The sequence below is a fragment of the Haliotis rubra genome, unplaced genomic scaffold, assembly GCF_003918875.1.
Source record: "Haliotis rubra isolate DU_JTF1 unplaced genomic scaffold, ASM391887v1 Scf258, whole genome shotgun sequence".
Classification (NCBI taxonomy): Eukaryota; Metazoa; Mollusca; class Gastropoda; order Lepetellida; family Haliotidae; genus Haliotis; species Haliotis rubra.
In genome coordinates, this window is record NW_025766647.1 from 1,137,180 (window position 1) to 1,151,502 (window position 14,323).

At 44.9% G+C, this 14,323-nt stretch overlaps 1 protein-coding gene across 1 annotated transcript in view; it reads right to left on the reverse strand.

The window, feature by feature from the left end:
* Positions 1-8,085: 8,085 nt before the first annotated feature.
* Positions 8,086-14,323, reverse strand: part of LOC124279913 (AP-4 complex subunit epsilon-1-like) — a 35,362-nt gene continuing 29,124 nt past the window's right edge. Inside the window, exon 3 of the mRNA XM_046715794.1 lies at positions 8,086-8,265. Coding sequence (XP_046571750.1) covers positions 8,086-8,265 — 180 coding nt within the window. The remainder of the gene's footprint in view (positions 8,266-14,323) is intronic.

Here is a 14,323-nt window from a genome sequence, read left to right on the forward strand (position 1 = left end):
CATGTACATACCACTGATGTTTCCCCAACAGTAGAGATAGGAACATGGGGTGTGTCAAGTGTGAGTGTCATGTACATACCGCTGATGTTTCCCCAACAGTAGAGATAGGAACATGGGGTGTGTCAAGTGTGAGTGTCATGTACATACCGCTGATGTTTCCCCAACAGTAGAGATAGGAACATGGGGTGTGTCAAGTGTGAGTGTCATGTACATACCACTGATGTTTCCCCAACAGTAGAGATAGGAACATGGGGTGTGTCAAGTGTGAGTGTCATGTACATACCAGCTGATGTTTCCCCAACAGTAGAGATAGGAACATGGGGTGTGTCAAGTGTGAGTGTCATGTACATACCGCTGATGTTTCCCCAACAGTAGAGATAGGAACATGGGGTGTGTCAAGTGTGAGTGTCATGTACATACCGCTGATGTTTCCCCAACAGTAGAGATAGGAACATGGGGTGTGTCAAGTGTGAGTGTCATGTACATACCACTGATGTTTCCCCAACAGTAGAGATAGGAACATGGGGTGTGTCAAGTGTGAGTGTCATGTACATACCACTGATGTTTCCCCAACAGTAGAGATAGGAACATGGGGTGTGTCAAGTGTGAGTGTCATGTACATACCGCTGATGTTTCCCAACAGTAGAGATAGGAACATGGGGTGTGTCAAGTGTGAGTGTCATGTACATACCGCTGATGTTTCCCCAACAGTAGAGATAGGAACATGGGGTGTGTCAAGTGTGAGTGTCATGTACATACCACTGATGTTTCCCCAACAGTAGAGATAGGAACATGGGGTGTGTCAAGTGTGAGTGTCATGTACATACCACTGATGTTTCCCCAACAGTAGAGATAGGAACATGGGGTGTGTCAAGTGTGAGTGTCATGTACATACCACTGATGTTTCCCCAACAGTAGAGATAGGAACATGGGGTGTGTCAAGTGTGAGTGTCATGTACATACCGCTGATGTTTCCCCAACAGTAGAGATAGGAACATGGGGTGTGTCAAGTGTGAGTGTCATGTACATACCACTGATGTTTCCCCAACAGTAGAGATAGGAACATGGGGTGTGTCAAGTGTGAGTGTCATGTACATACCACTGATGTTTCCCCAACAGTAGAGATAGGAACATGGGGTGTGTCAAGTGTGAGTGTCATGTACATACCACTGATGTTTCCCCAACAGTAGAGATAGGAACATGGGGTGTGTCAAGTGTGAGTGTCATGTACATACAGCTGATGTTTCCCCAACAGTAGAGATAGGAACATGGGGTGTGTCAAGTGTGAGTGTCATGTACATACCACTGATGTTTCCCCAACAGTAGAGATAGGAACATGGGGTGTGTCAAGTGTGAGTGTCATGTGTACATACCGCTGATGTTTCCCCAACAGTAGAGATAGGAACATGGGGTGTGTCAAGTGTGAGTGTCATGTACATACCACTGATGTTTCCCCAACAGTAGAGATAGGAACATGGGGTGTGTCAAGTGTGAGTGTCATGTACATACCACTGATGTTTCCCCAACAGTAGAGATAGGAACATGGGGTGTGTCAAGTGTGAGTGTCATGTACATACCGCTGATGTTTCCCCAACAGTAGAGATAGGAACATGGGGTGTGTCAAGTGTGAGTGTCATGTACATACCACTGATGTTTCCCCAACAGTAGAGATAGGAACATGGGGTGTGTCAAGTGTGAGTGTCATGTACATACCACTGATGTTTCCCCAACAGTAGAGATAGGAACATGGGGTGTGTCAAGTGTGAGTGTCATGTACATACCGCTGATGTTTCCCCAACAGTAGAGATAGGAACATGGGGTGTGTCAAGTGTGAGTGTCATGTACATACCACTGATGTTTCCCCAACAGTAGAGATAGGAACATGGGGTGTGTCAAGTGTGAGTGTCATGTACATACCGCTGATGTTTCCCCAACAGTAGAGATAGGAACATGGGGTGTGTCAAGTGTGAGTGTCATGTACATACCGCTGATGTTTCCCCAACAGTAGAGATAGGAACATGGGGTGTGTCAAGTGTGAGTGTCATGTACATACCACTGATGTTTCCCCAACAGTAGAGATAGGAACATGGGGGGTGTGTCAAGTGTGAGTGTCATGTACATACCACTGATGTTTCCCCAACAGTAGAGATAGGAACATGGGGTGTGTCAAGTGTGAGTGTCATGTACATACCGCTGATGTTTCCCCAACAGTAGAGATAGGAACATGGGGTGTGTCAAGTGTGAGTGTCATGTACATACCACTGATGTTTCCCCAACAGTAGAGATAGGAACATGGGGTGTGTCAAGTGTGAGTGTCATGTACATACCACTGATGTTTCCCCAACAGTAGAGATAGGAACATGGGGTGTGTCAAGTGTGAGTGTCATGTACATACCGCTGATGTTTCCCCAACAGTAGAGATAGGAACATGGGGTGTGTCAAGTGTGAGTGTCATGTACATACCCACTGATGTTTCCCCAACAGTAGAGATAGGAACATGGGGTGTGTCAAGTGTGAGTGTCATGTACATACCGCTGATGTTTCCCCAACAGTAGAGATAGGAACATGGGGTGTGTCAAGTGTGAGTGTCATGTACATGATGTTTCCCCAACACTGATGTTTCCCCAACAGTAGAGATAGGAACATGGGGTGTGTCAAGTGTGAGTGTCATGTACATACACTGATGTTTCCCCAACAGTAGAGATAGGAACATGGGGTGTGTCAAGTGTGAGTGTCATGTACATACCACTGATGTTTCCCCAACAGTAGAGATAGGAACATGGGGTGTGTCAAGTGTGAGTGTCATGTACATACCGCTGATGTTTCCCCAACAGTAGAGATAGGAACATGGGGTGTGTCAAGTGTGAGTGTCATGTACATACCACTGATGTTTCCCCAACAGTAGAGATAGGAACATGGGGTGTGTCAAGTGTGAGTGTCATGTACATACCGCTGATGTTTCCCCAACAGTAGAGATAGGAACATGGGGTGTGTCAAGTGTGAGTGTCATGTACATACCACTGATGTTTCCCCAACAGTAGAGATAGGAACATGGGGTGTGTCAAGTGTGAGTGTCATGTACATACCACTGATGTTTCCCCAACAGTAGAGATAGGAACATGGGGTGTGTCAAGTGTGAGTGTCATGTACATACATACCGCTGATGTTTCCCCAACAGTAGAGATAGGAACATGGGGTGTGTCAAGTGTGAGTGTCATGTACATACCACTGATGTTTCCCCAACAGTAGAGATAGGAACATGGGGTGTGTCAAGTGTGAGTGTCATGTACATACCACTGATGTTTCCCCAACAGTAGAGATAGGAACATGGGGTGTGTCAAGTGTGAGTGTCATGTACATACCACTGATGTTTCCCCAACAGTAGAGATAGGAACATGGGGTGTGTCAAGTGTGAGTGTCATGTACATACCACTGATGTTTCCCCAACAGTAGAGATAGGAACATGGGGTGTGTCAAGTGTGAGTGTCATGTACATACCACTGATGTTTCCCCAACAGTAGAGATAGGAACATGGGGTGTGTCAAGTGTGAGTGTCATGTACATACCACTGATGTTTCCCCAACAGTAGAGATAGGAACATGGGGTGTGGTGTGAGTGTCATGTACATACAGCTGATGTCATGTACATACAGCAGAAACATGGGGATGTTTTCTGCATTGATTTTATATATCACCTTCTGTATAGTGTTGATGAGTATATCACCTTCTGTAGAGTAGTGAGTATATCACCTTCTGTATAGTGTTGATGAGAGTATAGAGTAGTGGTATATCACCTTCTGTATAGAGTAGTGAGTATATCACCTTCTGTATAGAGTAGTGAGTATATCACCTTCTGTATAGAGTAGTGAGTATATCACCTTCTGTATAGTGTTGATGAGTATATCACCTTCTGTATAGAGTAGTGAGTATATCACCTTCTGTATAGTGTTGATGAGTATAGAGTAGTGAGTATATCACCTTCTGTATAGAGTAGTGAGTATATCACCTTCTGTATAGTGTTGATGAGTATAGAGTAGTGAGTATATCACCTTCTGTATAGAGTAGTGAGTATATCACCTTCTGTATAGAGTAGTGAGTATATCACCTTCTGTATAGAGTAGTGAGTATATCACCTTCTGTATAGTGTTGATGAGTATATACCTCTCTGTATAGTAGTGAGTATATCACCTTTCTGTATAGAGTGGTGATTATGTATAGAGTCACCTTCTGTATAGTGTTGATGAGTATAGAGTGCAGTACATCAAGTATGTCACATTCTGTATGATCAGAGTGGTACAGGAGTATATCACCTTCTGTATGTCAAGTGCAAAACAGTGTTATAGTGAAAGTATATCACCTTCTGTATGACCCCATACATTCTAGTAGTGGGTATATCACCTTCTGTATAGTGTTGATGAGTCCACTAGAGTAGTGGGTATATCCCCACATTCTGTATCCCAGGGCTGTACCTTGAGTATATCACCTTCTGTATAGAGTCTACTCCCAGTGTATCTACCTTCTGTATAGGTAATTGGAGTATGTCACCTTCTGTATAGTGTTGATGGTGTAAGAGTGAGTGGTGTATCACCTTCCCTGTATCCCAAGGTGTTGATGGTATATCACCTGACCCCTGTATCCCCAGGGAGTGGTGAGTATATCACCTTCTGTATAGTGTTGATGGTGTACTGATCACCTTCTGTAGTGCTGCATGACCCCTGTGGCCTCCCACTCCCAGGGCTGTATAGGTGGGGTGTATCACCCTTCTGTATCCCCAGGGCTGTAGTGAGGTATATCACCTTCTGTATAATTGTTGATGACCTCCCCTGTATCACCTTCTGTATAGGGTGGTGTATTCTGTATGTCACCTTCTGTATGACCCTGTGTATCTCTACTCCACATTAGTCCCAAGGGCTGGGTATCCCAGGGGCTTCACCTTCTGTCCTCATGGAGTGGTGCAATGTATACTCACCTTCTGTATCCCAGGGCTGTACTGACCCCATGTATTCTACTCCCCCCAGGGTGTACTGGACTCTTGTATATCCCACCTTCTGTATAGACTCCCCAGTATGTACTGACCCCATGTATATCCCCAGGGCCTTCTGTATTCTACTCCCCAGGCTGTTGTATTCTACTCCCCAGGGCTGTACTGACCAACTGTACTCTCCCATGGTTCTCATGCATTCTACCCCAGGGCTGCACTGTTGTATTCCCACTCCTAGGGCTGTACTGACCCCATGCATCTACTCCCCCAGGGCTGTACTGACCCCTGCTGTAATTCCCAGGCATCATGTATCTCCCCAGGGGCAGATGTATTCTATCATGTACTGACCCCACTACCCCAGGGCTGTACCACCCCATATGTGCACTGACCCCTGTATTATACTCCCAGGGGGTGTACTGCTGAATGTATCTCTACTCCCATCCTGACCTGCAGTATTCCCACCAGGGCTGTACTCTGTGTATTCCCAAGGGCCGGACCCCATGTATTCTACTCCCCCAGGGTTACTGACTCCTTATTCTATTCCCCAGGGCTGTCTGACCCCATGTATTTCTACTCCCCAGGGCTGTACTGACCATGTGTATTCTACTCCCCAGCTTACTGGACTCCCCTCTATATCTAGGCTCAGTTAGTCTGGACCCCTGTAAAATATTCCTATCCCCAGGGCTGTATTGACCCCTTATTCTACCCCAGGGCTGTAAATGTATTCTCTATCACCAGGGCTGTACTGACCCCATATTCTACTCCCCATTGACCCCTGTATTCTACCCCCAGGGCTGTACTGACCCCATGTATTCTACTCCCAGGGCTGTGTACTGACCCCCATGTATTCCTCCCCCAGGGCTGTACTGACCCTGTGTATTCTACTCCCAGGCTGTACTGACCCCATGTATTCTACTCCCAGGGCTGTACTGACCCCTTACCCCTGTACTGACCCCATGTATTCTACTCCCCAGGGCTGTACTGACCCCTGTATTCTACTACCCCAGGGCTGTACTGACCCCATGTCTACTCCCCAGGGCTGTACTGACCCCTGTATTCTACTCCCCAGGGCTGTACTGACCCCTGTATTCTACTCCCCAGGGCTGTACTGACCCCATGTATTCTACTCCCCCAGGGCTGTACTGACTCCCATGTATTCTACTCCCCAGGGCTGTACTTGTGGCTGTACTGACCCCATGTCCCAGGGCATTATTCTACTCCCAGGGCTGTACTGACCCCATGTATTCTACTCCCAGGGCTGTACTGACTCCCATGTATTCTACTCCCCCAGGGCTGTACTGACCCTGTATTCTACTCCCCAGGGCTGTACTGGACCCCATGTATTTCTACTCCCCAGGGCTGTACTGACCCCATGTATTCTACTCCCCAGGGCTGTACTGACCCCTGTATTCTACTCCCCAGGGCTGTACCCTGACCCCATGTATTCTACTCCCCCCACCCCTGCAGATTCTACTCCCAGGGCTGTACTGACCCCATGTATTCCCACTCCCCCAGGGCTGTACTGACCCCTGTATTCTACTCCCCAGGGCTGTACTGACCCCATGTATTCTACTCCACAGGGCTGTACTGACCCCTGACCCCAGGGCTGTATGCATTCTACTCTATTCTCTCCCCAGGGGCTGTACTGACCCTGTATTATACACAGGGCTGTATGTATTTTACTCAGGGCTGTACTACTTACCCCCAGGGCTGTACTGACCCCCTTGTATTCTACTCCCCAGGGCTGTACTGACCCCATGTATTCCTACTCCCCCAGGGCTGTACTGACCCCGTATTCTATTCCCCAGGGCTGACCCCATGTATTCTACTCCCCAGGGCTGGACTCCTGTATTCTACTCCCCCAGGGCTGTACTGGACCCTGTATTCATGTATTCTACTACTCCCCCACTCCCCAGGGCTGGGCTGTACTGACCACCCTGTATTCTACTCCCCAGGGCTGTACTGATCCCATGTATGACCCCTACTACCCCCAGGGCTGTGGACCCCTGTATTCTACTCCCAGGGCTGTACTTGTATTCTACTCCCAGGGCTGTACTGACCCCCTGTATTCTACTCCCCAGGGCTGTACTGACCCATGTATTCTACTCCCCAGGGCTGTACTGACCCTCCCAGGGCTGTGATTCTACTCCCCAGGGCTGTACTGACCCCATGTATTCTACTCCCCCAGGGCTGTACTGACCCCCATGTATTCTACTCCCCAGGGCTGTACTGACCCCATGTATTCTACTCCCCAGGGCTGTACTGACCCCTGTATTCTACTCCCCAGGGCTGTACTGACCCCATGTATTCTACTCCCCAGGGCTGTACTGTCCCTGTATTATGACTCCCCAGGGCTGTACTGACCCTATGTATTCTACTCCCCAGGGCTGTACTGAACCTGTATTCTACCCCAGGGCTGTACTGACCCCATGTATTCTACTCCCCAGGGCTGTACTGACCCTACTCCCAGGGCTAAATTGACCCCATGTATTCTACTCCACTCCCCAGGGGGCTGTACTGCATTCTACCCCAGGGCTGTACTGACCCCATGTATTCTACTCCCAAGGGGCTGTACTGACCCCATGTATTCTACTCCCCAGGGCTGTGACTGATGTATTCTACTCCCCTGCGGCCACTGACCCCTGTATTCTACTCCCCAGGGCTGTACTGATGTATTCTACTCCCCAGGGCTGTACTGACCCCTGTATTCTACTCCCACAGGGGCTGTACTGACCCCCCTGTGTATTCTACTCCACTCCCAGGGCTGTACTGACCCCCTGTATTCTACTCCCCAGGGCTGTACTGACCCCATGTATTCTACTCCCCCAGGGCTGTACTGACCCCATGTCTACTCCCCAGGGCTGTACTGACCCCTATTCTACTCCCCAGGGGCCACTGTATTCTACATGTCCTCCCAGGGCTGTACTGACCCCTGTATTCTACTCCCCAGGGCTGTACTGACCCCATGTATTCTACTCCCCAGGGCTGTACTGACCCCATGTATTCTACTCCCCAGGGCTGTACTGACCCCATGTATTCTACTCCCCAGGGCTGTACTGACCCCATGTATTCTACTCCCACAGGGATGTACTGTATTCTGTCATTCTACTCCACAGGGCTGTACTGACCCCTGCGGTATTCTACTCCACAGGGATGTACTAACCGGAGTCTCTTGTGTATGCCACCTCCTTGTTGTGCCAGCTTGACCATATGGATGGTGGCGAAGGACACATCGTAGCCAAGGGTCAGGCAATATAGCAGCCGACTCAAGTTTTCTTTCAGCTGCTGTTTGAAAAATTGAATCATGTTTTCATTGTTGAAACCAGAGTAAGCCTAACCCTAAAATCAGAGTATCACAAGGCGAAAGGAAGCGAATAACTACATATTTTGAAGCCATCTGAACCATTGACAGATAGTTTGGAACAACAGCTTGAATGCAATTTTCTTTGTGGTGCATACAAAAAGTAGGACTTAGTACACATGCTGTTGGAACACGTGAAAAACAATGCCATTCAGACTCACTTGAGTTGGGTGGGAGATTTGGGTCAATATATCTCATCACAATAGGACATATGAAAGAACTTGATCATTTCATAGCTCGCCCTCGGCTATGCAGCTAATCCTGTTAGCTTGTCACAGCATAGAGTCAGCTACAATAGATCTAGACTGGTCCGTCATACACTGAGATATCAGGTTTAGTTCTTGTCACATTTGCATTTTTAATTATATTCACATTTAGTTCCCTTAGTTACTACATTAAGGAAAATCCACATTTAGTTCCTGGGCATACATTAAAGGAGATATACTGAATTGCAAATTTTTGAAATATGTTATAAAGGATCAAACAAAGTATACCTACACACAAAAAAGCCATATGTGCTTTCACTGTATTCTAGAAAGTAGCAAACAACAGCCCAACTGTGAGAGTCACAGTATATGCATATTGTAATGCAAGCTTCAGGCCAAGTTGGGGTGTGGCGTCATAGATGCCACATAGGTGCCCATTTTCCTTTGTTTACAGTGCTTATATCGAATTGTTTGATCAGCAGATCAGGTCAGATCTCATTTAAATATATAACTGTAGTAGATGCTGACAACCATATACACTGTTTATTATACAATCAGGATAACTTTATTGCATAAAGATGTGTTACACACTGATGATACAACTATTTTTTACATGTTTTTGCAAGGGGAAAATCTAACATGACAGGTATGTTTGAGTATAATACTGTCTCTAGTTTGTTGCTAAATAAATTGTGTGTGTTTCTTTTTGTGTCTCTAAAATATGTTAGTCCACGATATAATGAAAGATGGTTCTGTTATAGCATCTAATTCAAGACAGCTACCGTCCAAATGTTTCTAAAGATTAAAAACTATGTAGCCAAGCCATGTGAGACTAAATTGTAATTATTCAATCTGCATTCTTAATCCTTATCACTACCACAGTGTGCATTGTCTTGTCAGCCACCCTGTACCACTCTGTCACTGTCAATAATTACTATGACATTTATCAAATGTTTATAGCCTCAATTGGTCATCAATCTCGTGAAGATCTGGGGTAGAATAGGTCTTCAGCAACCCATGCTTGCTACAAAAGGTGACTATGCTTGTCATAAGAGGCTTACTTAACGGATCGGGGGTCAGACTTCTCGCTGACTTGGTTGACACATGTCATCGGTTCCAAATTGCGCAGGATCGATGCTCATGCTGTTGATCACTGGATTGTCTGGTCCAGACTCGATTATTTACAGACCGGCCATATAGCTGGCATATTGCCGAAAGCACGGCGTAAAACTAAACTCACTCACTCACTCAATTGGTCATCCCCCTTGGTCGTGGTCTGCCATCACATCAGCTGGTTCAAGGAAGTGCTATTGCTTTCCTATATGTCCATTGTTGAGTCTCCGTCTGTCCATTGTTGTCAACTGTAAATATGCTCACATCTATATTGTCAAGGAGTCCGTATTCGACTGTCTGTGTAGGGATGACCCATGAAGCAGGATAATCATTTCGTAGGGAAGCGTCCGGGGTTGAGCAGGAACTCCGGCTCACCTAATTTATGTTTATTTGTTTATGCCATGCCTTGTGTAACCAACTAAAGAAGTTTGAACTCAACTATGCCTTTGTCTTCGCCACGCACGCATACACTTCGCCTTTTAAATCTGAGCAAATTCGCCAGTCGACACATCTACGAAGTTGACAACTGGTTGAGAATCCGGGTGATGTGCAGGCCAGCAACAACAGCCATACTGACTGATATCTACTTGATATGTATCATTTCACCAGCAGTAACAAAAACTAGCAATGGAAAGTAGTTACTTTTCCCTGTGTTATGAGAGTGTGTTTTTCGTAATTTGTATTATCATTGATTAAGTGATAGTTATTATGGGTCACAATGTTTAGAGTTTTGAGTGTGAGTTGTGGGTCACATCTTGCATCATGTATATCATGGCAATACTATTTTTAGTGGTACGCCTTTATGATAGCGCTCCAGAATTGCCACCCTTGGCTTTATTTCTGTCTTGACCCGATCGTGACGTTCCACAGATTTCCATAAAAGTTCTCAGTGGATAAAGAACGTCTAGACTTTGTGTCAGTCTATATATAAAGGCTGGTTGTTGTGTTGACACACACACAGGGAAACGTCTAGACTCTGTGTCAGTCTATATATAAAGTTGGTTGTTGTGTTGACACACAGGAACTAACGTCTAGACTCTGTGTCAGTCTGTATATAAAGGCTGGTTGTTGTGTTGACACACACCTAGACTGTGTCAGTCTATATATAAAGGCTGGTTGTTGTGTTGACACACACACAGGGACTAACGTCTCCAGACTCTGTGTCAGTCTATATATAAAGGCTGGTTGTTGTGTTGACTACAGTCTATATATACAGGAACTAACGTCTAGACTCTGTGTCAGTCTATATATAAGGCTGGTTGTTGTGTTGACTACATAAAAAGGCAGGGACTAACGTCTAGACTCTGTGTCAGTCTATATATAAAGGCTGGTTGTTGTGTTGACACACACCAGGACTAACAATCTAGACTCTGTGTCAGTCTATATACTGGTTGTTGTGTTGAATTCACAGACTCTGTGGACTTTCATATCGGAATTACACGGGACTTTTCATATCACTGGATTTGTGTACACCCGTCTGTCATCGCCATCATCTGACCCTACCTTCATGACTGACACTCTGTGCCTGACTGCTCTCATTGTAAACAACCTTTGATTAGAATATCTGCTCTCATTGTAAATATCAAGGCTTTGTGGTGAGTCAATATTTCTTTTTGTGAGCCATTACTTTAGATTTGTGACTCAATTGCATTGTACTAAATATCTGTATTGTCGAATGTTATATTACAGTGTCATTTATTTATCTGTATAAAAATACTGGTTGCAGCTAGATGAACCAACGAGTGTTATATGACAGTGTCATCTATTTATCTGTATAAAAATACTGGTTGCAGCTAGATGAACTAACGAGTGTTATATGACAGTGTCATCTATTTATCTGTATAAAATACTGGTTGCAGCTAGATGAACCAACGAAAGTGTTATATGACAGTGTCATCTATTTATCTGTATAAAAAATACTGGTTGCAGCTTGATGAACCAACGAGTGTTATATGACAGTGTCATCTATTTATCTGTATAAAAATACTGGTTGCAGCTTCAGATGAACCAACGAGTGTTATATGACAGTGTCATCTATTTATCTGTATAAAAATACTGGTTGCAGCTAGATGAACCAACGAGTGTTATAAGACAGTGTCATCTATTTATCTGTATAAAAATACTGGTTGCAGCTAGATGAACCAACGAGTGTTATATGACAGTGTCATTTATTGTTGATCAATGTTGTAACTGAGTAACACTGTTTCTGTTTATATATAGTACAAGCTTGTAGCCTTGTGTTTTGGCAATAACTGGTTGTCAGGAAAGTATCACAAATCAATACAACTATTGGGGTGTAAGTTATTATATTTGCATGCTTTTTTAGTCCAATTTTGTAGAACAGCACAGACTGATCCCGGATAGTATGGATAGATGTATTTCACCAATATCATAATGCAAGCACATGCCTTTGTCAAATCACTGTCCATGAACACCAGTTGTTGATTCATGGTGCTTCACACTGGATATCCAGTTGATTCATGGTGCTTCACACTGGATATCCAGGAGTTGATTCGTGGTGCTTCACGCTGGATATCCAGTTGTTGATTCATGGTGCTTCACACTGGATATCCAGTTGATTCATGGTGCTTCACACTGGATATCCAGTTGATTCATGGTGCTTCACACTGGATATCCAGTTGATTCATGGTGCTTCACACTGGATATCCAGTTGATTCATGGTGCTTCACACTGGATATCCAGTTGATTCATGGTGCTTCACACTGGATATCCAGTTGATTCATGGTGCTTCACGCTGGATATCCAGTTGATTCATGGTGCTTCACACTGGATATCCAGTTGATTCATGGTGCTTCACACACTGGATATCCAGTTGATTCATGGTGCTTCACACTGGATATCCAGTTGATTCATGGTCAAGGCGCTTCACACTGGATATCCAGTTGATTCATGGTGCTTCACACTGGATATCCAGTTGATTCATGGTGCTTCACACTGGATATCCAGTTGATTCATGGTGCTTCACACTGGATATGCAGTTGATTCATGGTGCTTCACACTGGATATCCAGTTGATTCATGGCCCTTCACACTGGATATCCAGTTGATTCATGGTGCTTCGCACACTGGATATCCAGTTGATTCATGGTGCTTCGCCACACTGGATATCCAGTTGATTCATGGTGCTTCACACCTGGATATCCAGTTGATTTCATGGTGCTTCACACTGGATATCCAGTTGATTCATGGTGCTTCACACTGGATATCCAGTTGATTCATGGTGCTTCACACTGGATATCCAGTTGATTCCATGGTGCTTCACACTGATATGCAGTTGATTCATGGTACTTCACACTGGATATGCAGTTGATTCATGGGTGCTTCACACTGGATATCCAGTTGTTGTTTCATGGTGCTTCACGCTGGGATATCCAGTTGATTCATGGTGCTTCACGCTGGATATCCAGTTGAATCATGGTGCTTCACACTGGATATGCAGTTGTTGTTTCATGGTGCTTCACTCGGATATCCAGTTGAATCATGGTGCTTCACACCGGGATATCCAGTTGTTGTTTCATGGTGCTTCACGCTGGATATCCAGTTGATTCATGGTGCCTTCACGCTGGATATCCAGTTGTTGTTCTTCATGGTGCTTCACGCTGGATATCCAGTTGATTCATGGTGCTTCACACTGGATATGCAGTTGATTCATGGTGCAGTTCACACTGGATACCCAGTTGTTGTTTCATGGAGGCTTCTGCCACTGGATATCCAGTTGTTGATTCATGGTGCTTCACGCTGGATATCCAGTTCGATCATGGTGCTTCACACTGGATATGCAGTTGATTCATGGTGCTTCACACTGGATATCCAGTTGTTGTTTCATGGTGCGCTTCACACTGGATATGCAGTTGATTCATGGTGCTTCATGCGCTGGATATCCAGTTGATTCATGGGTGCTTCACACTGGATATCCAGTTGATTCATGGTGCTTCACACTGGATATCCAGTTGATTCATGGTGCTTCACACTGGATATCCAGTTGATTCATGGTGCTTCACACTGGATATCCAGTTGATTCATGGTGTTTCACGCTGGATATCCAGTTGATTCATGGTGCTTCACACGCTGATATCCAGTTGATTCATGGTGCTTCACACTGGATATCCAGTTGATTCATGGTGCTTCACACTGGATATCCAGTTGATTCATGGTGCTTCACACTGGATATCCAGTTGATTCATGGTGCTTCACACTGGATATCCAGTTGATTCATGGTGCTTCACACTGGATATCCAGTTGATTCATGGTGCTTACACTGCATATCCAGTTGATTCATGGTGCTTCACACTGATATCCAGTTGATTCATGGTGCTTCACACTGGATATCCAGTTGATTCATGGTGCTTCACACTGGATATCCAGTTGATTCATGGTGCTTCACACTGGATATCCAGTTCATCCATCTTTTACAACTGAAAAGTTTACAACATCATCTTCTGTTTTCTTTTGGTTGATATGTCATCGTCTATAAAACATGATACGCCTTATTTATGGTTGATAAACTTTTTTAGCTTGAAAAACGCTTATAAGTATCTATACTGAAACAACGCTATAAGTATCTGTACTGAAACATCACTATAAGTATCTATAATTGAAACATCACTGTAAGTAATCTATACTACACTGAAACATCGCTATAA